Below are 19,626 nucleotides of genomic sequence, written 5' to 3'. Positions count from 1 at the left end.
TGGTGACCAGCATTGAGGGGCCACCGAGAAAAGTTCTTCAGGCTGTTTCTTCCCAGCCCCGCCACAGGCTATGCTGGCACCTGAGAGAATTATTACCCCACCCTGTGCAGAACTCCTGCTGAGCAGAGTGGCTTTGTATTCTTCCGTCCAACTCAGGCTGTTGGTGCACTGCTAGAGAGCTGCTGTCTCTGACACTCCAGTAGCCACAGTCGAGCTTGAGCTGGCTGGTCCAGCAGGGGCTGCTCCGCAGCCCTGGGGCTCAGACCAGAGCAATGCTGTGAGAGTCCTGGTACTGGCCAGTGCGGAGACTGCACATAGCAAGGGCTCAATGAAGTTTACCAAAAGAAAAGAAAGGGAGTTTTGTGGCCTCTGTCCTGTCTGTGTCTCTTGCAAAGGGCTGGCATACTATAGATGCCTAATGAGTGTATATGGACAGAATGAAGTGATTGAACATGTCCATGAACAGGGCAGAGCTCCTGGGAGAGGAGTAAGTATAATCCTGGGGCAGCCACTGGAGCCTGATAGGAAGGGCTAGCTTGGGATTCTGGCTGGCTGGGTAGTGGGTTAGACTCTAGTGGTGCTTGTGAAGGGGGGCTTCCTGGAGGAGGGGGTCTGCTGGGCGGCTGTGAAGGATGAACACCATTTGCCAGGGCCAGGCACTGGGGGTCAGAGGGACCAACTCAACAAGAACACTGCAGCAGGAAGACTTGGCCTGTATTCCCAAGAGCTTGGGTGGGTGTTTCCTGGCCTGGTGGGGAAAGGGCCACCCTCCCTGGACCAGCCCATGGGGTCATCCAGACCTGAGTTCGAATCCCAGTTCCACCTATGGCACTGGCTGAGAAACTCAGCATCAGGTGAAGCCCTGGCAGGAGTCCTGCTCTCCACTCATAACCTGGGGGCAGAGTGCCTCCCTGCAGCCACAGGTGTTATGGGGACAGTCCACCAAAGCCTGGAGTTATGAAAAATGGGTGAGCGAGGCCAGGCGCGGTGGCTCACACCTATAATCTCAGCACTTTGGGAGGTTGAGGCAGGCAGATCACCTGAGGTCAGGAGTTCAAGACCAGCCTGGCCAACGTGGTGAAACCCCGTTTCTACTAAAAATACAAAAAAATTAGCCAGGTATGGTGGTATGTGGTATGCGCCTGTAATCCCAGCTATTCGGGAGGCTGAGGCACGAGAATCGCTTGAACCTGGGAAGTGAAGGTTACCATGGGCCGAGATGGTGCCACTGCACTCCAGCCTGGGGGACAGAGCAAGACTGTCTCAAAAAAAAAAAAAAAAAAAAAAATAGAAAATGGATGAGGGACCCACTGCTGAGAGTTTGGTGGGAAGGAAGTCTCCCATCCTAGAGGCTGCTTGGCCCCAGTTCGGGGCCCTGGGGAACCCCCTCCCCTGCCCTCAGGCAGCTGTTCACAGCAAGTGGGGAGCCCAGGGCATGCAGATAGTTGGTGCCAGCAGGAATGACAGACTGCCCTGGGGACCTTAGGCCCAACCTCTGGGGGTCTAGGTTTGGAGATGTGGTAGGGCCCTGGGTGCCAGGTGGGCCAGTACCCACCCAGGCTGGCCTCCAGCCCCTACACGCTCCCCCAGCCCTCTCCTTCACTGCTGGAGCTCATTAGCACTTGAATGGGGGGCGGGGCGGCTTGGGCCTCTGAGTCTCTTCTTCCCACCCCTCCCCCAGGCTTGTCGGGGCTTTGTCTGCAGGAGCAGGCAGGGATAGAGCTCCCACACTAAGGAGTGAACAGGGGTTTAAGCTATAGCTGACCCCCTCTGCCTGCATCCTGCCCAGTTCTGCTAGGCTCAGCCCCTGCCTCTCACGCCAGTGTCAGAGCAGCCGACATGAGGTCATACCTCTAGGGCAGGAGTGAGAATAGGTCCTTTAAGAGATACCTCTGAGCTGAGAGACTAGGTGAATCAGGGCAGCTGGAGCTCAGCTGGGGGCATCCCAGGCGGGTGGGGGAGGGGAACCCCAGACAGAGGGCTGAGCAGGTGTGAGGACAGAGAGAAAGAGCCGCGCTGCTGTGGCTGGAGGTGGAAGTCAAGCCAGTTGCGGGACACGGGCTTCCATGTTAGAAGCCCTGAGGCAGCATCACACCACCCACTATGTGTCAGAGCCTAGGCTGCTGGATGGGGCCTGGGGATGGTCCGGGACCCCTTTGGCCCTGGGCAGCTTGTCAGGGGTTGGCCCTGGGTGGCCTGAGAGGTAGGGTCACTGAGTGCCATCACTGATGTCCCAGGCCCTTGAACATCTGTTTGCCTAGCAAGTGGCAGCAGGTAGTGCTGAGGGTGGGGTGTGGTCAGGTCCCAGCAGGGTCCCTAGGCCTCCAGCACTGCAGGGGGTGGGGCAGTAGGTGCACTTGGGGCTACTTGGGCCACAGGCAGACACACAGATCCTGTATACTCTGCCGTTGATCTCAGTTCTTGGTCCCTGGCTGTGTCTCTCTCAGTCGGTCTCTAAAAGCCACCCATTTACTTGGCGGGAACAGGATGGAGGAAGCTTTGTCCACCCAAGCTCTTAGCCACTGAGGAACCAGGGACTCCCCCCACCCCACCCACAGCAGAGGAGGAGACTGTCACCCCAGAGCCTGAGTGCTGCCTCCCCTACATCCCGTTGTGCTGTGGGGGGAGGCAGGACCGGGCAGATGGGGGAAAGGTACAGGCCAGGGAGTAGTCTCATCTTCTTAGCATCTCAGGCCAGGAATCCCAGCCTAGGAGTTCAGCGAGGAGGGGAAGGGGTCAGCAGGTTCTGGCCAGGCCACTGCTGATGCACCCTGCCTAAGAGTGCTCTGCAAGGTGCTTTGGGGAAGGCAAAGGATTGGGCCCTTTGATGGTGTCCCTGGTACCTGATGCTCTCAGGCAGCCCTTCCCTCAGCTACAGGTGCAGGGTGGAACCCCGTCTGCCCAGCCCCACCCAGCCCTTCTAGCCTGAAGCTCTCGTTCTTACTAAACCTCAACCCCACCCTCACCCTGATGTTACTTCTTGGGGCTGTGGCTGCTCTTGGTGGCTAGGGAGGAAGAATCTTTCTGGAATAACCAAACATTTGCTGGGCTGGTTCTTCTGTGCCGGCCTCTGTGCACATTTACAAGGCTTGAAAGGCAGCACCACACCAGTCTGAGCAAAGGCCTAAAGGTGGGGTCATCTCAGCCTTGTTGGGGAGAAGATATCCTTATGGCTTGGAGGAATCTGGGGGCTCCAAAGCTGCTGACAGCCTCAGGATATGAAAAGGAGGTGTTGGCAGCACCTACTGTGTGTGCCCCAGGCGGGGAGGAGGAGGTAGTGAAGTCTGCACGACATGGCAGGGCAGGGCTGGGCCTCTCGGGGAAGTGGTGTCCACACCGGAGGAAAAGGAGGAAGCAGCTGGGGGAGGAGGAGCCCAAAAGAGGAAGAGGCCGGAGGGGCTGCCTGGTGCTAGGGTGGGGGTGAGAGCCCAAGGGCCCCCCAGGGCTTTGCCAACTGGAAGGGTCTAGGAGGTGAACACCTGCCCAGGCTTATCTGTGCACTCCTGGGGGCCATTCTAGTGGCGGTCACTGAGTTGGAGCCAGTCCAGGTAGCTCTGTCCCTTGTCCCACCCCAGCAACCCTCGGGCCCAGGCTCCCAGAGAAGATGGTGCCTTCGAGAAGGATTCCAGGCCCCTTCTTTGGCCACAGGAAGTTGTGGCTGGGAGAAGGACGCTGGCGGGACGGCTAGCAGGAAGGCAGAGGGCTGCTCTTAGATTCCCGAGCGGCCATTGCTCTCCAAAGCCGGAAGGCCAGCCACAGGCTGAGATGAATGCCTGGAAATGCAGCAACAGCCCCGAGATGAGCTCACTCTGGGTTTCCCCTGCTGGGGGGCGGACAAAGGAGCCCTGGCCTCAGCCTAAGGATTCTCCCCTGCGAGCACCCACTCACTGGGTCTAGGGCTGCATTCACTGGGCTTGTTTCCCCTCAGGTGATAACCACAGCTATCTCTGATTGAGCCTTGACTGTTGTGTGGAGCTGAATTCTTCATTATCTTGTCATATTTAATCCTGTTAGGCTGGGACTGATATTACACCCATTTCACTGATGGGCAAACTGAAGCTCAGGGACTTTATGCACTTAAACAAGAAACAGATGCCAGGACATGACCCATGTAGTGACCAAGCGCCTGCCTCCAACTGCCATGGCCCCTTGGGAGTCTGTGCTGGCTGGAAGTAACCGATCAGGCAGGACAGCAGGCAGACGGTGTGGGGGTGTGTGTGTGTTCTGCATGTGCCTATGGGCCCTGGCTTGCGGGCCTCAATTCTTCTTTTAGGAGATGGAAAGGGAGCTGTCTGACCTGGAAGGTGGGACCCAAGACTCTGTGTATGAAGCTTTCTACAGCCATGTGGTCATGGGCGACACCCCCCCCTTTTTTTTCTTTGAGATGGAGTCTCACTCTGTCACCCAGGCTGGAGTGCAGTGGCATGATCTCAGCTCATTGCAACCTCCGCCTCCTGGGTTCAAGCGATTCTCCTGCCTCAGCCTTCTGAGTAGCTGGGACTACAGGTACGCGCCACCACGCCCGACTAATTTTTGTATTTTTAGTAGAGACGGGGTTTCACCGTGTTGGTCAGGCTGGTCTCGAATTACTGACCTCAAGTGATTTGCCTGCCTTGGCCTCCCAGAGTGCTGGGATTACAGGTGTGAGCCACCGCGCCCGGCCGCAGCTGCACCTTTTGACTTCCCACTTTTTCTCCTAGCCCATATCCCCTCACAGTGATGCTCAAGTTATAGCTGGCAACAGGGCTTCATTCTTTCCCTAATATTATGCTTGTTCTCCCACAAGCCCCAGTCTTAGACTGAGACCAAGCCTGGGGAAGGCTCAGAAGCTATTGAAGTCCATGGTGAGGGCCTCAGAGACTGGGAATTGTCCAGAGGAGTGAAAGGAAAGCATGTTCCTTAGGGCTCCACTGTGAGCACAGGATCAGTGCTGGGTGCACGTGTGGTGCTGTGTAGCGGCGGAATGTGGCCATGGTGTCGGCTGATGACTGCATGATAGTTGTTGAGGCTGGTTCCTCTTGCTCCTTGGCCTCCAAATCTCAGTATTGTGGCCTAGTGGGGGCTTGCCCTCTCTTATAGGGGTTCCTAGGGGTTCTGCTGTGTTGCCAGGCCAGGCCGTAAGGGGCTGATGGGGCTGAGGAAGGCTTAGGAGAGCCAGAGCAGAAGCGTCCAAGCCTCTCTGGGCCATGAGGCCATGCACAGAGCAGAGACCCTTGCATCCTCATGGCCACCCAAGACTGTGGGTCCCAGAGGGTCCAGTTCCTCACCGTGAGACCTCAGACTGTCCTCTTCCCTCTCTGTATCCAGTACTAGAACCTGTGATGCTGTGATTTTTTTTTGAGACTGAGTTTCGCTCTTGTTGCCCAGGCTAAAGTGCAGTGATGCGATCTCGGCTCACCACAACCTCCGCCTCCCAGGTTTAAGTGATTCTCCTGCCTCAACCTCCAGAGTAGCTGGGATTACAGGCATGTGCCACCACGCCCGGCTAATTTTGTATTTTTAGTAGAGACAGGGTTTCTCCATGTTGGTCAGGCTGGTCTCGAACTCCTGACCTCAGGTGATCCGCCCACCTTGGCCTCCCAAAGTGCTGGGATTACAGGAGTGAGCCACCGCGCCCCGCCAGTGCCCTGATTCTTAGCATGGTCTCCTGGCCTGTGGACACAAGGACAGCTGCTGGCTTGGGTTGGGCCCTGAGGCAGTTTGGGGTGACTTTGAAGAGGCTACTCAGGGCAGGCCTTGGGTTTGGCACCCTCCCTCAAGGGGTACATTTCATAGATGAGGCCTAGGCTCCCATTATCTTTCCCAGAGTCCACCGCCATGAATCAGAAGGGAAAAGAGGTCATTCAGGTGCCTTGGGAACAGCGGAGGGATGCCTGAAATGAAGAGGCCTCCAGGGAGACGGTGCCAAATGGCCCAGCTCCGCGTGATCCGGGTCTTGTCCAGCACCTCCTGGCTCCTGCACAGGGCGGTACCTGGGGCCTGAGGCGCCAACTTTGAACAGGTCTGGGGCCTCCTTTACATCAGGCCAGCCTTCCTCACCCGGTGCCTGAGTTTCCCTCTGTGCAGTGGAAAGGGCCCCACTGAGGGAGACACACCTTGGCCCAGACTTTCCCATATGTGGGCAGGACCTGAGGCCTCAGTTTCCCTAACACAGAGATCTTTGACTTGGCAGTAGCAAGCCAGGTCCTGCTTGGTAGTGCTCCCCTTTGGGCACTGTGAACCCCTGGAAGCCGCTGGAGGCAGCCGAGTGCCAGAGACTGGCGGGAGGGAGGTGTGGAGTCTGTTGGTCTGTTCAGGCATCCGTTATAGGGCCATGCCACACACACGGGTGGGAGTGTTGCCGGTCCCTTTCAAGACCTCGAGTCCCTGCCTCCCAGTGCCGGACCCGTGCTGAGCCTCTTCGGAGGGAATGAGGGAGGAGGGAATGAGGGAGGCCGGGGAGCAGCACCTGGAGGAAGGAAGAGACGCCAGGGGCGGGGCTCAGAGGGCCTTTGTCTGGCCGGGCCTCTGCCCCTCCCTCCCGTTGCCATGGTTTCTGTGTGTGCCGAGTCTCTGCAGGCTGGGGGGCTTCCCAGGGACGGGCTGGTGGGTGGGACACCTTCCCCAGTAGTCCCTGGCTGAGGCTGCTTTTCTGAAACAAAACGCTGCCCAGTGCTGCCCAGCCCCCACTTCCTTCCACAGCGTCTCTGGCTGCCGGGCGCCCCCTGGTGGTGGCGGGGCCTGGGTCCCTAGGACTGCAGGGGATGTGGGGGTGCATGGGATCTGAGAACCACAGGCTGAGCTGGAGATGTGGCACCTTCCTGGGATAAGAGTAGGAGGTGGTGTCCGGGCTGCCTTTGTGGTGGGCTCAGGGCTACCCCCACCTGCCCCACCATGTCCCACTGGGATAGGCTGGGGAGTTGTGGCAGTGTGGGCGGGCCTGCTGTTGTGGGTTTGAGCTGGGCCGCTGCCCAAGTCTACCCTGTGGTCCCAGCCACTGCTGCTTCTGAGAATCTCTGCCCTCGGGCCTGCCACGTCAGTCAGCTGGCTGCTCTCCCTGGCCCCACGTGTTCCCACGGAGCCCACCAGTATGGGGGTTCTCTCCAGGGAGGTCTGCCTGGCTTTCTGGGCGTGTGGAGCCAGTGAGCAATGTCAGCAGTGAAGCTCCTGGGCAGGAAGGAGGCCCCAGCTGTGTAGGAGTGCCGGGTTATACTAAAGGGAAGTGACTATACTAAAGGGAAGTGACGACACAGCGGAAAGCCAGCAGAGGAGCCAGTAGCTCTGACTCCTGTCCCAGGTTATGCTGAGTCCCAGCAGGGAACCACCACAGCTCTGAATCAGCCTGTTAGCCACTGTCCATTGCTCTTCACCTGCTCTTTATCTGAAAACCTTCAGAAGCTCTCTTCCAAATGAGATGACCACAGCAGTCTTCTCTGCAGGTTGCAGGAAATGAGAGGTTTGGGGAAATCTGTACTCTTTCAAAGGGTAGAAAAATAGTGATAACTTTTACCTGAATGCTCACCATGTGCCCCACACTGTGAGAAGAGCTTTGCATTTAATCCTTACCCATCTCTCAGAAGGAGACAGTGTTGTCCCATTTCACAGATGAGGTGCCAGAGAAAGGGCAGAAAAGGAGCTGAAGCTCTTGAGGATCTCAGGAAGGATCAGAGTGGACATCAGGGCTGTGGCATGTCTGGACCTCCTTCTGGGAGAGGATCTGAAAATGGGAGGTAGGCTGGCTGGCTGCTTGAGGCTTGACAGCTCTGCCCAGGGGAAACTGAAGCCAGAAAGGATAGCAGCAAGTCCCAGCCTCCCAGCACATCAAAGCCTGTTAAGGAGTTAGAGGGTCCAAGATGAACAGATGCTGTGACTTGAATGCTGGGGCCTGGAATAAGCATCAAGTGACAAGAGCTGTGGGCATGTCTCTCCTGCTGCTGGGGCCCTGCTGGTCTTGTTCGTGCAGGTGGAGTGGTACTGTCTCCCTTCTCTCATCAGTTCCCCCCTCTGGGGCTCAGCACTCCCAAAGTGGAAGCAGGTGTTTTAATGCAGAGCAGCTGCCACCACCCAGCACATCACTGCGATTACTGCCCACCTGCTGTGGGCCCCAGCTGCGCCACAGGGCAAAGGCTGCAGAGGTTTCTTCCTTGGTGGGAAGAGGTGTGACTCAGTGGGAATGCCAAGGCCACCCCAGGGAACCTCTGCAGGCCTCTCTGGTCTTACCCAGCTGGGGATAGAGCACTTGGTGGGGCCCTCTGCGGGCAGGAGGGGCTGATTCATGCCACCTTCTATTGCCTTAGTTCCCCTACCCAGCATCTTTGCAGAAATCTGGACTCAGGCTGGACGTGGTGGCTCATGCCTGTAATCCCAGCACTTTGGGAGGCCAAAGCAGATGGATCACTTGAGGCCAGGAGTTTGAGACCAGCCTGGCCAACATGGTGAAACCCTGTCTCTACTAAAAATACAAAAATTAGCCAGGCGTGGTGGCACGTGCCTGTAGTTCCAGCTACTGGGGAGGCTGAGGCAGGAGAATTGCTTGAACCGGGAGGCAGAGGTTGAACCAGGAGGCAAAGGTTGCAGTGAGCCGAGATCATGCTATTGCACTCCAGCCTGGGCGACAGAGCGAGACTCTGTTTCAAAAAAAAAAAAAATCTGGACTCAGCAACCCCTCTGAGAGGCAGGTGCGAGGGGAGCTGGGTGCGCGCAAAACTCGCAGATAAGCCTCATGCCAGCTTATCTGGTAGGGGACATCCATCAGGTCCTGATGGAAAGGGGACCCAGCCAGAGATGTGGAGAGTGAGGCTACTGCCCCACAGCTGCCAGGGCACTTAGCCTGTGGGCTGCCTGAGAGCTCTTCACCCCACCCATTCCATCCAGATGCCATACTGGGGCTCCACCCACCTCTGCTCCTGGCCCCCTTCTCTGCTGGAGCTGCTCCTGGGCTGTGCCCCTGCCTCTGTCCCGTTGTTCCCCCTGCTTCCTGCCTGGCTGCCAGCACCACGCCCTTGTCCTGCCACTCACTACTTCCCGCCTGAGTCACAGCTGCTGGAAAGACAAAGAGACCAGCCTGAGTCTAGGGATAGAGGCTCCATGACCTTGCTTTGCTTACCTGTCAAGTGGACCTCTTTTTTCAGTGACCCCCTGCTTGGGGTAGAGAATGTTCTCTTAACATTTAAGAGGCCTTAGGAGGGGAAAATGAAACTTGAAGGGGACAGGGAAGTGGGCCCTCCCTGGCTGGGGCAGGGAGCAGATATCCTGGCTCCTAGCGTGACTGGCTCTGTGCTGCCTACCTCATGTCTACCAGGTCTAGCGGCTGCTAGGAAAATCAGATGCAAAGCAAGTTTGCACCCTTGTCCCTGGGCAGGGTCACGAAGCGGCCCACATCACCTACTAAGAGTGGGCAAAGGGCCAGACCCCCTCGTCACTCTCAGTGGCCAGATAGGGAAACTGATGCCTCAAGTGGGCAGGAGTCCCGAAGTCACACAAGAGGGGGAAGCTTTCACCCTAGACCTCAGGTCCCCCATGCCCTGGGTAGCTTCCCTGCTGAGTCTCAGCTCGCCTGGCTCGGGACTGCATGGGGACCCATGACTTCGCATCCTTGGCCTCTGCTCCTCCAGTTCCCCGATCCTGGCTGTGACTGGCTCCTGGTTCTTCCTCCTGCTCTGGAGGAGCCAGTGGGGAAGACAGTCAGGTGGCCACTGCTGCCCTCCCTGCCCCAGTGGGTGCTTTGGGCCCAAGGGGGATGGGCCTTAGCGTTCAAGCATCACTGTGAGGCTTTCCTGGGACCTTTCCCCATGTCCCCATCGGCAGGTGGAGGAGTGTTGGTATGGAGATCCTGGCTGCCCCTCTGCCATGCACAGCCCTATGGGGAGGGAGTAGTGCTGGTATATATCCCGGTACACACCCCAGTGAAGATACTGGGCCTGGCCCCTGTAGTGCCCAGGGGCTAAAGCAATAGAGGGGATTGCTGCCCCAGCCACAGCGCCCCAGCCTTCCCAGGGCCTGCACATTTGTATGTCCACAAGATTGTGCAACTATCACTGCTATCTAATTCCAGAACATAATCACCACCCTCAAAAAGAAACCTCATACCCAACTAGCTGTCACTCCCCATCTCCCCAAATCCCCTCCCCTCATCCTGCAAAGCAGGCCTGGGACAGTCAGAAGCTCAGTGATTGCAGGCGCCTGATGGCATTTGTGAGGAGGGCTCAGGCCCTTCCCCTCAGGGTGGTCTCTGGCGTAGGGGGCTGAAGGTGGGCAGGGGCCTTGACAAGGCCTGCCACCATGTCCCAATACCTGCTGCCGCTTGTTGAGCACTGCAGACATGGCCTAGAGTCTGCCTAGGGAGATAGGGAGTGAACCCAGTGCCAGGTGGACTGTGTGGCTCCGCTGCAGTACCAGGTACTCAGGACAGCTCTAGGAGGGACTGCACGGTGGGCAAGTGCGCTCCCTGCAGAGGGGACTCTAACCCTGTGACCTCAGCCTCCCTGGACCTCAGTTCCTTCATTGGTTAGATTGGGATGAGAATGGAACCTACCTCCCAGGATTGCTGTGGAGATGGCAGTTGGTGGGTGTCATTGATGTAGAGCAGCATCTGGCACATGGTGGGCGCTGTTTTCATATAGCTTTGCTGTCGATATTGCCGATGTTATTGTTACTGCTTGTGTTCGTTTGTGTGTTAGCACCTTCATCCTCTGAGGTTGTTTTGACCAGCCCCAAGGGATGCTGTTGAGGTTGGCCAGAGTACCCAAGTTTGACTTCTGCACAGACCCCACTGCCTACCCAGCTAAGCTGCACAGAGGAACAGACGTGCCACAGTGATCAGAATTGGGACACCGTGAATGGGGCATGGGGCACGTATTCCCAGCAACAAAGAGAACAGCATGAGCAGGGCCCTGGAGATAGCTAGAGGTAGTGCCTGGCAGCTGCAGGTGTGACTGGCAGTGATGGGGCAGGAGCACAGGGTCTGGGAAGGACAGCAGGGCCCAGCTGGGGGCCATTCGACCTGGAGCTCAAGACAGCCAGCAGCAAGGGAGCAAGGTCAAGGTGAGGCCCTGCCTCCACTCCCTCTGGCCCCCAGCCAGGGAGTTGGATGGCCCCCCTGGTCCTTTTTTACACAGACTCCCTGGGTAATACAGGCTCCTGGGCTGCACTCCTCAAGATCTGGCTCTGTTGTCTGGGATGGGACCTGGGAATCTGCCTTTTTTTTTAGACCAAGTTTCGCTCTTGTTGCCCAGGCTGGAGCGCAATGGCACGATCTCGGCTCACTGCAACTTCCACTTCCCAGGTTCAAGTGATTCTTCTGCCTCAGCCTCCTGAGCCGCTGGGATTACAGGCACCTGCCACCACGCCCGGCTAGTTTTTGTTATTTTTAGTAGAGATGGGGTTTCAACATGTTAGCCAGGCTGGTCTCGAACTCCTGACCTCAGGTGATCCACCTGCCTCAGCCTCCCAAAGTGCTGGGATTACAGGCGTGAGCCACCACTCCCGGCGGAATCTGCTTTTTTAAACACCTCCCCAGGGCATTGTCCCACAGGGTCTCAGCCACATTTTGAGAATGGCAGGGTGGACCAGGCATCATGGCTTCCCTCCACCCTCTTGCCCTTCTGAGTCCTGGCTACATGATCTTAGATCAATAATTTATTTTTCTGAGCCTCAATGTCCTCATCTGTAGAATGGGAATAGAAACAGTATCTGCTGTGACTAATACAGGAGAGAATGCAGCAAATCTCAGTACCAGCTAAGGAGAAATATGGGCCAGGGCTGTACCGGGCCAGGGAAAAGCTTGAGTCAGTATGGGCGTGTGTGGGTGTGGGTGTGTGAGATACGCCGCAGGTCTCCCAGATTCATGAGTCAGTACGCGTGTGTGTTATACTGTAGGTCTCCTAGATTCTAGCCTTCTAGCCTCCATCTGCTCAGGGTAGACCTGGGCGCAGTGAGCAGAGGGCGGGGCATTGGGCCATGTCCAGAAAGCTGAAGTGTGACGCTGTGCTCCTGCTTAGGCCCCTGGTTGCTAAGGCTCAGAGTATGGGGAGAAGAAGGGCTGCTACCCTGTTGGATGGAGTATGCAGGGCATCTTCCTGCCAGCTCTGCCCAGGGTACCATATTGGCATGCACCAGCTGCACAGGTTGGCGAGCCTATGTATGTGAGAACAAGGTGGCTCCTTCAGGGCTGGCCAAGTCTCTAGCCAAGACCCCTGAACTCAGCCAGGACAGTGGGGAGCCATGGTGGGCAGCAGAGCTTGTGGGAGGCAAAGGCCTGCGGAGAGTCGGCCATGGGGCACAGGCACTCTAGGTTACCTTGACCACTGTGGCCCTGCCAGCTGCATTCCTGGTAGCTCAACTGCCCACCAGGCCCAGCTGCCTCCATCTCACGGTGCAGCTGGTGGGAAGGTTAGTTCTGCCTCCTGGGCTACAGGTGTCTGGGCATTTGTTCTGTGCCTGTGGAACCCCTCTGGGCCTGCCCCCTGACCACCTGTGCCCTCTGTTCCAGGTGCTGGAGAGTCAGGGAAGAGCACCATCGTCAAGCAGATGAAGTAAGTGCTGTATCCCAGAGGCAGTGCTCAAACTCCAGCTTCCCCTCTTCATCTTCTGGGCCTGCACTGCCTCTGACTACAGGCCCAGCCAGTCTTAGCCAGGCCCAGAATCTTCTCAGAGGCAGTCACTTATCCTCAGGTCCCAGTGGGTCAGGGGCAGTTTTCCCTTCTCTGAAGCAGGTCCCAGCAGCCCCAGGCAGCCGTGGGAACTCCCAGTGCCCTGGGGACACTAACCTTCCTGGTCCCTGGCTATCAGGATCATCCACGAGGATGGCTACTCTGAGGAGGAATGCCGGCAGTACCGGGCGGTTGTCTACAGCAACACCATCCAGTCCATCATGGCCATTGTCAAAGCCATGGGCAACCTGCAGATCGACTTTGCTGACCCCTCCAGAGCGGTATGTGCCCTCCGCCCCACCCTCTTCCACCTCCCAAAAGGTTTTGGGGTGGCTGGGTGTGGTGGCTCACACCTATAATCCAAGCATTTTGGGACGCCGAGGCGGGTGGATCACCTGAGAGGTCAGGACCAGCCTGGCCAACATGGTGAAACCCTGACTCTACTAAAAATACAAAAATTAGCCGAGCATGGTGGCACGTGCCTGTAATCCCAGCTACTTGGGAGGCTGAAGCAGGAGAATTGCTTGAACCCGGGAGGCAGAGGATGCAGTGAGCCAAGATCGCCCCATTGCACTCTAGCCTTGGTGACAGAGCTAGACTCTGTCACAGAAAAAAGTAAACAACAACAACAAAAAAAGGTTTTAGGGCAAGTCTCATCCTAGGGAATCCAAGAATACCCTAGCCTGGGCCCCATTCCAGAGGTCTCCCTGCCTCTGGCAGAGTGGGGGTACCTTCCTTCAACTGCCTGACCACCCACCACTGTGCCCAGGACGACGCCAGGCAGCTATTTGCACTGTCCTGCACCGCCGAGGAGCAAGGCGTGCTCCCTGATGACCTGTCCGGCGTCATCCGGAGGCTCTGGGCTGACCATGGTGTGCAGGCCTGCTTTGGCCGCTCAAGGGAATACCAGCTCAACGACTCAGCTGCCTAGTGAGTGCTCTGAGGGGCTGGGCAGGGCAGGACAGGGCAGGGCGGGGGCTGGGGGAGGACTAAAGGCTGGACCGGAGGGCCTGAGAACCCCCAGAAGGACACTGCTGGTCTTTGCTTATGAAACTGATGACTGTTAACCAAGGCCTTCGTGTTTTTTGGTTTGGAGGGTGGGTGGGTGTCACGTTACTGAAAGGCCAGGAGGAATGACAGGCAGGTGGCTTATACAGTACATCTCTTCCAGGCCAGTTGAGTCTGATCTGTCTTGACATACAGTCTTCTAAAGAACATTTGCGGCCGGGCGTGGTGGCTCACGCCTGTAATCCCAGCACTTTGGGAGGCTGAAGGCAGGTGGATCATGAGGTCAGGAGATCGAGACCATCCTGGCTAACACGGTGAAACCCCGTCTCTACTAAAAATACAAAAAATTAGCCAGGCGTGGTGGCGGGCACCTGTAGTCCCAGCTACTCAGGAGGCTAAGGCAGGAGAATGGCGTGAACCTGGGAGGCGGAGCTTGCAGTGAGCGGAGATTGCGCCACTGTGCTCTAGCCTGGGTGACAGAGCGAGACTCAGAACATTTGCTGCCACCTGTTATGTGCCAGGCCCTCTGCAAGGCTTCAAGGACACAGTGATGAGTGGAGCAAAGTCCCCATGCAGTGACAATTTAGGGTGTTAGTGAAAAGGTAGAGGTGGGGTTGGCCCAGAGACAGGATTGCTGAGCTCTGAAGGAGAGTCAGCCAGGGGAGGAGTGGATGAGACGATTCCAGGCAGGGGCACAGCATGTGCAGCATCCTCGGGGTGATGGGGAGCTGGCTGTGCTTGAACATAGGCTGTGGAGGCTGGCTGGAGGGGGCCACAGGGGAGGAAGTTATCTGGGAGGTGACAGGTATGTGTGTAGGTCAGAGCCCCTGGACCTCAGCTCTGACCCTCGCTGGCCCTAGGCTGAGCCCAGGACTCAGCTGAGGAATTACAAGGGGTCCCAGGAATCCCAGACGCATGACAAGCCTACACCCTTTCCACAGCTCTGAACTCCTTCCCTGTGGTATCTATCATGTACTTGGACTGGTGCAGGGTGCTGAGGACCCCATGGGGAACAGGACAGACAGGCTAATAGCCATTGAGGATGGCTGCAGGGGACATCCGCAGGCTTTGGATGGTGTCACCAGATAGGCCGCTCTCCCTGTACTCTAGCCTTCCCCTATCTCTGCTTAAGCCAATCCCCTCTGACTGGAAAACGCTTTTGCTCCTATTGCTCATCCAGTCCTGAGCCTACCCATAGGGTGGATTTCAGCAAGGGTGGGAGGAGGAGGGTCTTGGCTGGCTGTGATTCCTGAGCCCTGTCCCAGCCACATGAACAGCCTCCTCCCACCCTTACACGGCCTGAATGCTCTTGTGAATGTGCGCCCCCTACAGGAGCTGTGGAGTCACAGCCAAATGCTGTGGGGCCCCCAGGCCTCACCACTGCCCCTCCCTGAGATCTCTGGCCCAGCCACCAGCGAGCTTGGGGTCAGAGCAGCAGGGACTTTGGTGCCCATGATACTCAAAGGGAGCAGGGATAGAGCCACCTCCAGGCCACTTCCTGCTTCTCCATCATCCTCTTTCTCCATTCTCCAGACATTAGGCACCCACTGTGTGCCCAGCACAGTTTTGGGAGTGAACACAGGCCCTGTTCTCCCAGTCAGGTTTATGCCTTGATAGCTCCCCCTGGGGATGGGTTGCGGATTGGAACACCACAGGAAGCAGGGCTCCTCCAGCCCCTCTTTGCAGCAACCCTCCAAGCCTACAGCTTACAGGGGGTCCCTGGGGCGAACCCACCTGTTGGGGAAAAGGGAGAGGCTGGTGTGGAACGCACCATGGTGCTTCCACATTGAGGACTCTGGCAGTAGGGGGCGGGGCGTGCTATGCGGGTCACAGCACATGCGTCATGGTTCCCCATGGCCCTTCCTGTTTTTCTGTTTTGTCCCTGCTACTCTGAGATCATTTCCCTCTGGCCTGGTTTGGCCTGGTTGCTGGTAGGAGCCAAGGGCCGGCCCCAGCAGCCTTGCCCCAGGAATGAAAAGTCGGCTCTGGGCAGCAGCCTGGAGGCCTGGGACCAGCCTCCAGGGCATGGCAGGGATATTGAGGCAGGCAGCAGAGGCAGGCCCTGCAGGGGTAGCCTTGATACTAATTAAGGGAACTGGTAATGAGCCCCTGGGACCCCCGCCAAGCAGGTGTCTGTGCCCTCCCCCTGAGGAGCCCAGATTTCATTGGGCACTGGGCAAAGAGCCCACTGGGCCTGGCAAGCCCCAATCTGTCCAGCACCACATCGAGGGACCACACCAGGCTGCTCTGCGGCTAGTGCCATAATTGCGCCCATTAGCATCCTGAATCCTTCACTGAAGGACTAATTTGCCTCCTCCCACCCTCTTTGCCTATAGCCCCAACATCCTGGATCCTGTCCGAGGCAGGTCTGGCTCAGACCCTGGGTGCTGGAGCTTGGCTGGCTAGCTGTCCACAGAGCTGCACCTCCTCCCATTCCCATTCTACAGGTGGGAGGCCGGGGGCTCTGAGTTCAGGTTTCTTCATTTGAGCAATGAGGTAATGCAGGCAGGGGTTAAAGAAACAAGGGCTGTGCCTAGGCCGGGCGCAGTGGCTCATGCCTGTAATCCCAGCACTTTGGGAGGCCGAGGTGGGCGGATCACCTGAGGTCGAGAGATCGAGACCATCTGGCCAACATGGTGAAACTCCGTCTCTACTAACAATACAAAAATTAGCTGGGCGGCGGGCGCCTGTAGTCCCAGCTACTCAGGAGGCTGAGGCAGGAGAATTGCTTGAACCTGGCAGGCAGAGGTTGCAGTGAGCCAAGATCACGCCACTGCACTCCAGCCTGGCAACAGAGTAACACTCTGTCTCAAAAAAAAAAAAAAAAGCAAGGGCTGTGCTTAAGAAATGGCATGGGAGGGAAGGGGCCTCTTGCAGCTGGCCCAGGGTCCAGGTAAGGAAGCCCCATGCTGGCCCCCATTGACCCTCCCACCCCCCCACCCCCAGCTACCTGAACGACCTGGAGCGCATTGCACAGAGTGACTACATCCCCACACAGCAAGATGTGCTACGGACCCGCGTAAAGACCACGGGGATCGTGGAGACACACTTCACCTTCAAGGACCTACACTTCAAGTGAGCGAGCATGTAGACAGGTGGGAGGGGCAGGACCTGCCAGCCTCTGAGGTAGCAGAGGCAGGAGCTGGTCCAGGATCCCCCAGCCCCACTGAGGTTTTGCAAGGCTCATGTGTTCTGGGCAAGCACATCCTCACCACCTAATGAACCAGCAGTCAGGATCCACACCACCTCTGCCAGCTGCTCACAGCCTCTGCTGCTCCTGCCTGATGTGGCAGCAGCCTGCCTGCTGTCCAAGCCCCTGGCCCAGAACCAGGGGTGAGGTGGGCAAGTGTGGATGATTCCAGAAGGTAGCTGCCCTACTCTGGAGAGGCCTCTGTCCTCAGTCAGCCAACCTGGGAAATGGGGCAGAAAGCCTCCCCCCAGGGCTCCCTTCCTGAAGCTAAGGTGATCTATGTCTGCAGGATGTTTGATGTGGGTGGTCAGCGGTCTGAGCGGAAGAAGTGGATCCACTGCTTTGAGGGCGTCACAGCCATCATCTTCTGTGTAGCCTTGAGCGCCTATGACTTGGTGCTAGCTGAGGACGAGGAGATGGTGAGAGGCTGAGAGAATGCTGCGGGTGGGGGCAGCGGGCTTGGGGAGTGGTGGCTCGCGTTGACCTCGCTATTCTACCCCTAGAACCGCATGCATGAGAGCATGAAGCTATTTGACAGCATCTGCAACAACAAGTGGTTCACAGACACGTCCATCATCCTCTTCCTCAACAAGAAGGACCTGTTCGAGGAGAAGATCACACACAGTCCCCTGACCATCTGCTTCCCTGAGTACACAGGTGTGGGGACTGTGGGGATAGGGCCTCCGGAGGGTTGCTTCTTGGCCGGAGTAGCCTATGGTGACCAGGTGGCCCTCAGCCGCCCCCCACTGGACAGAAGTGTAACCTTGGAACACTTGCAGGGGCTGGTGCCTCATTTAGGCTTGTATAGTTGTGTGTGCACACATGGAGCCCTTAACACACTCAAGCATGTACCCCTGAACATGTGTACATGGGCATCCTCCTTCACACAGTGGGGTACCCCTTTGCACATCTGGCATGTATGGGCAGCCACAGACATTGTCATATTATGCACACGCATGCACAGGTTGTATGCCTGGCTGTCCACACGCACAGACCCTTGCTGCACACGTAGGATGCGGCCTGCCTGCCACACATGCAGCACAAGTCTTCATTTTCTCTCCCCCAGGGGCCAACAAGTATGATGAGGCAGCCAGCTACATCCAGAGTAAGTTTGAGGACCTGAATAAGCGCAAAGACACCAAGGAGATCTACACGCACTTCACGTGTGCCACCGACACCAAGAACGTGCAGTTCGTGTTTGACGCCGTCACCGACGTCATCATCAAGAACAACCTGAAGGACTGCGGCCTCTTCTGAGGGGCAGCGGGGCCTGGCGGGATGGTGAGCCAGAGGGGCTGTGGCAGGGCGCTGGGGAAGAACTAAGCGGGCCTGGAGCCCCAGCAGGGGGTTCGGGGGGTGGGTAGGGGGGTGAACCTGGAGGGGAGAGGCAATAGGTGACCAGGGGACAAGGGAGGAGAAGGCCCAGGGTGTGAATCAGGAGGTCAAGTGAGTGAGGTGCAGGGCATGGAGGAGGTCATACAAGCAGGCCTGGCCCAGTGGTGCAGACAGAAGGGCTTGGCCTTGCCCTGGGACAGAACCAGAGGCCATCCTGATGTTCCCTGGAGAAATCTCACCTCCTCACCCACCAGGCCATTGGCCCAGCCTGCCGGAAGCTGGATGCCAGCGGAGCCCAGCCCTGCTGCCCACTACCACCAGCTCCATGTGCACCTCCAGCTCTTGCCCTCTGACTTGTCTGAGCGTCCTGGGCTTAGGCTGGCCCCACTGGCCCTGGTGGAGGTGGGGATGACTCTCCAAGTGCCACAGACTCCCCTCCCCCACGTAACCCAGCAACAGAAACTGGCTCCTTGGGCGGCAACTGTGTCCCTGGTAACAAATGGGTAGGAAAAATAGAGAAGGGTTATTGTCTAGGGAGGCGGGAGAGAGGCGCGCCCTGGCTGCTTCCCGATCCATGCTCTGCTTTCCCCCCACCTCCAGGGCCACCGCCGACTTTGTACCCCCCAACCCCTGAGGAAGATGGGGGCAAGAAGACCACGTTCCCCGCCTATTCCCCCGGCCGCTTTTCTCCTCTTTCCTCTCTTTGTTCTCAGCTCCCCCCGTCCCCTCAGCTCCAGACGTAGGGGAGGGGTTGCCACAGGCCTCCCTGTTTGAAGCCTGCCCTTGTCTGAGGTGCTGGTAATGGCCATGGTACCCCCTTCTGGGCATCTGTTCTGGTTTTTAACCATTGTCTTGTTCTGTGATGAGGGGAGGGGGGCACATGCTGAGTCTCCCAAGGCTGCGTCTGGAGGGGCCCCTGCTTCTCCAGCCTGGACCCCCAGCTTTGCCCAACACCAGCCCCTGCCCAGCCCAAGTCCAAATGTTTACAGGGAGCCTCCTGCCCAGTCCCCCACCCCCAGCCGCTCGGAGGCCCCAAAGGAAAAAGCACAAGAAGCGTGAGACGCCACCATTCCTGGAAACCACAGTCCACCTGCTCATTCTCGTAGCTTTTTAAAAAAATGAAAGTAAAGGAAAAAAAAAAAAAAAAAAGAAAACTGCAAATCTAGAAAACTTTTTAGAGAAAAACTATTTAAAAACTGTCAGATCCTGACCAGCAACCCCCCTCCCCCCAAGCCCCCCTTCCAAGTGACTCCGTGCCTTGAGTGTGTCTGCGTGTTTACACCCGTCCCTCTGCTGGCCGCCCCCGTGCGAGCGGCACCCCTGCCCTGCCCTCCACAGAATTGGGTTCCAAGGGCTGTTCCGGACAACTGCCAACGTCACTGAGGGCCATGCCCCAGCGGCCCTGGGCCCAGGCTCCATTAACCTAAAATGTAGCTCCCTAGCGCTAACCTAGGAACCGCCGCT

The 19,626-nt window shown here is 57.5% G+C and overlaps 1 protein-coding gene across 3 annotated transcripts in view; it reads left to right on the top strand.

The window, feature by feature from the left end:
- GNAI2 (G protein subunit alpha i2) overlaps nt 1–19,316 on the top strand; it is a 32,493-nt gene extending 13,177 nt beyond the window's left edge. For all 3 annotated transcript variants that reach the window (XM_024244746.3, XM_024244745.3, XM_063722098.1), the window contains exons 2-9: nt 12,470–12,512; nt 12,769–12,910; nt 13,399–13,559; nt 16,584–16,712; nt 17,117–17,246; nt 17,331–17,484; nt 17,894–18,108; nt 18,763–19,316. In XM_024244746.3, coding sequence (XP_024100514.1) covers nt 12,470–12,512; nt 12,769–12,910; nt 13,399–13,559; nt 16,584–16,712; nt 17,117–17,246; nt 17,331–17,484; nt 17,894–18,084 — 950 coding nt within the window. In that variant the 3' untranslated portion in view covers nt 18,085–18,108; nt 18,763–19,316. The remainder of the gene's footprint in view (nt 1–12,469; nt 12,513–12,768; nt 12,911–13,398; nt 13,560–16,583; nt 16,713–17,116; nt 17,247–17,330; nt 17,485–17,893; nt 18,109–18,762) is intronic.
- The last annotated feature ends 310 nt before the right edge of the window (nt 19,317–19,626 follow it).

The sequence above is a fragment of the Pongo abelii genome, chromosome 2 (genome assembly GCF_028885655.2).
Source record: "Pongo abelii isolate AG06213 chromosome 2, NHGRI_mPonAbe1-v2.0_pri, whole genome shotgun sequence".
NCBI lineage: Eukaryota > Metazoa > Chordata > Mammalia > Primates > Hominidae > Pongo > Pongo abelii.
Note: the sequence above shows the minus strand (reverse complement) of the source record. Positions and strands in the feature narration are given on the sequence as shown.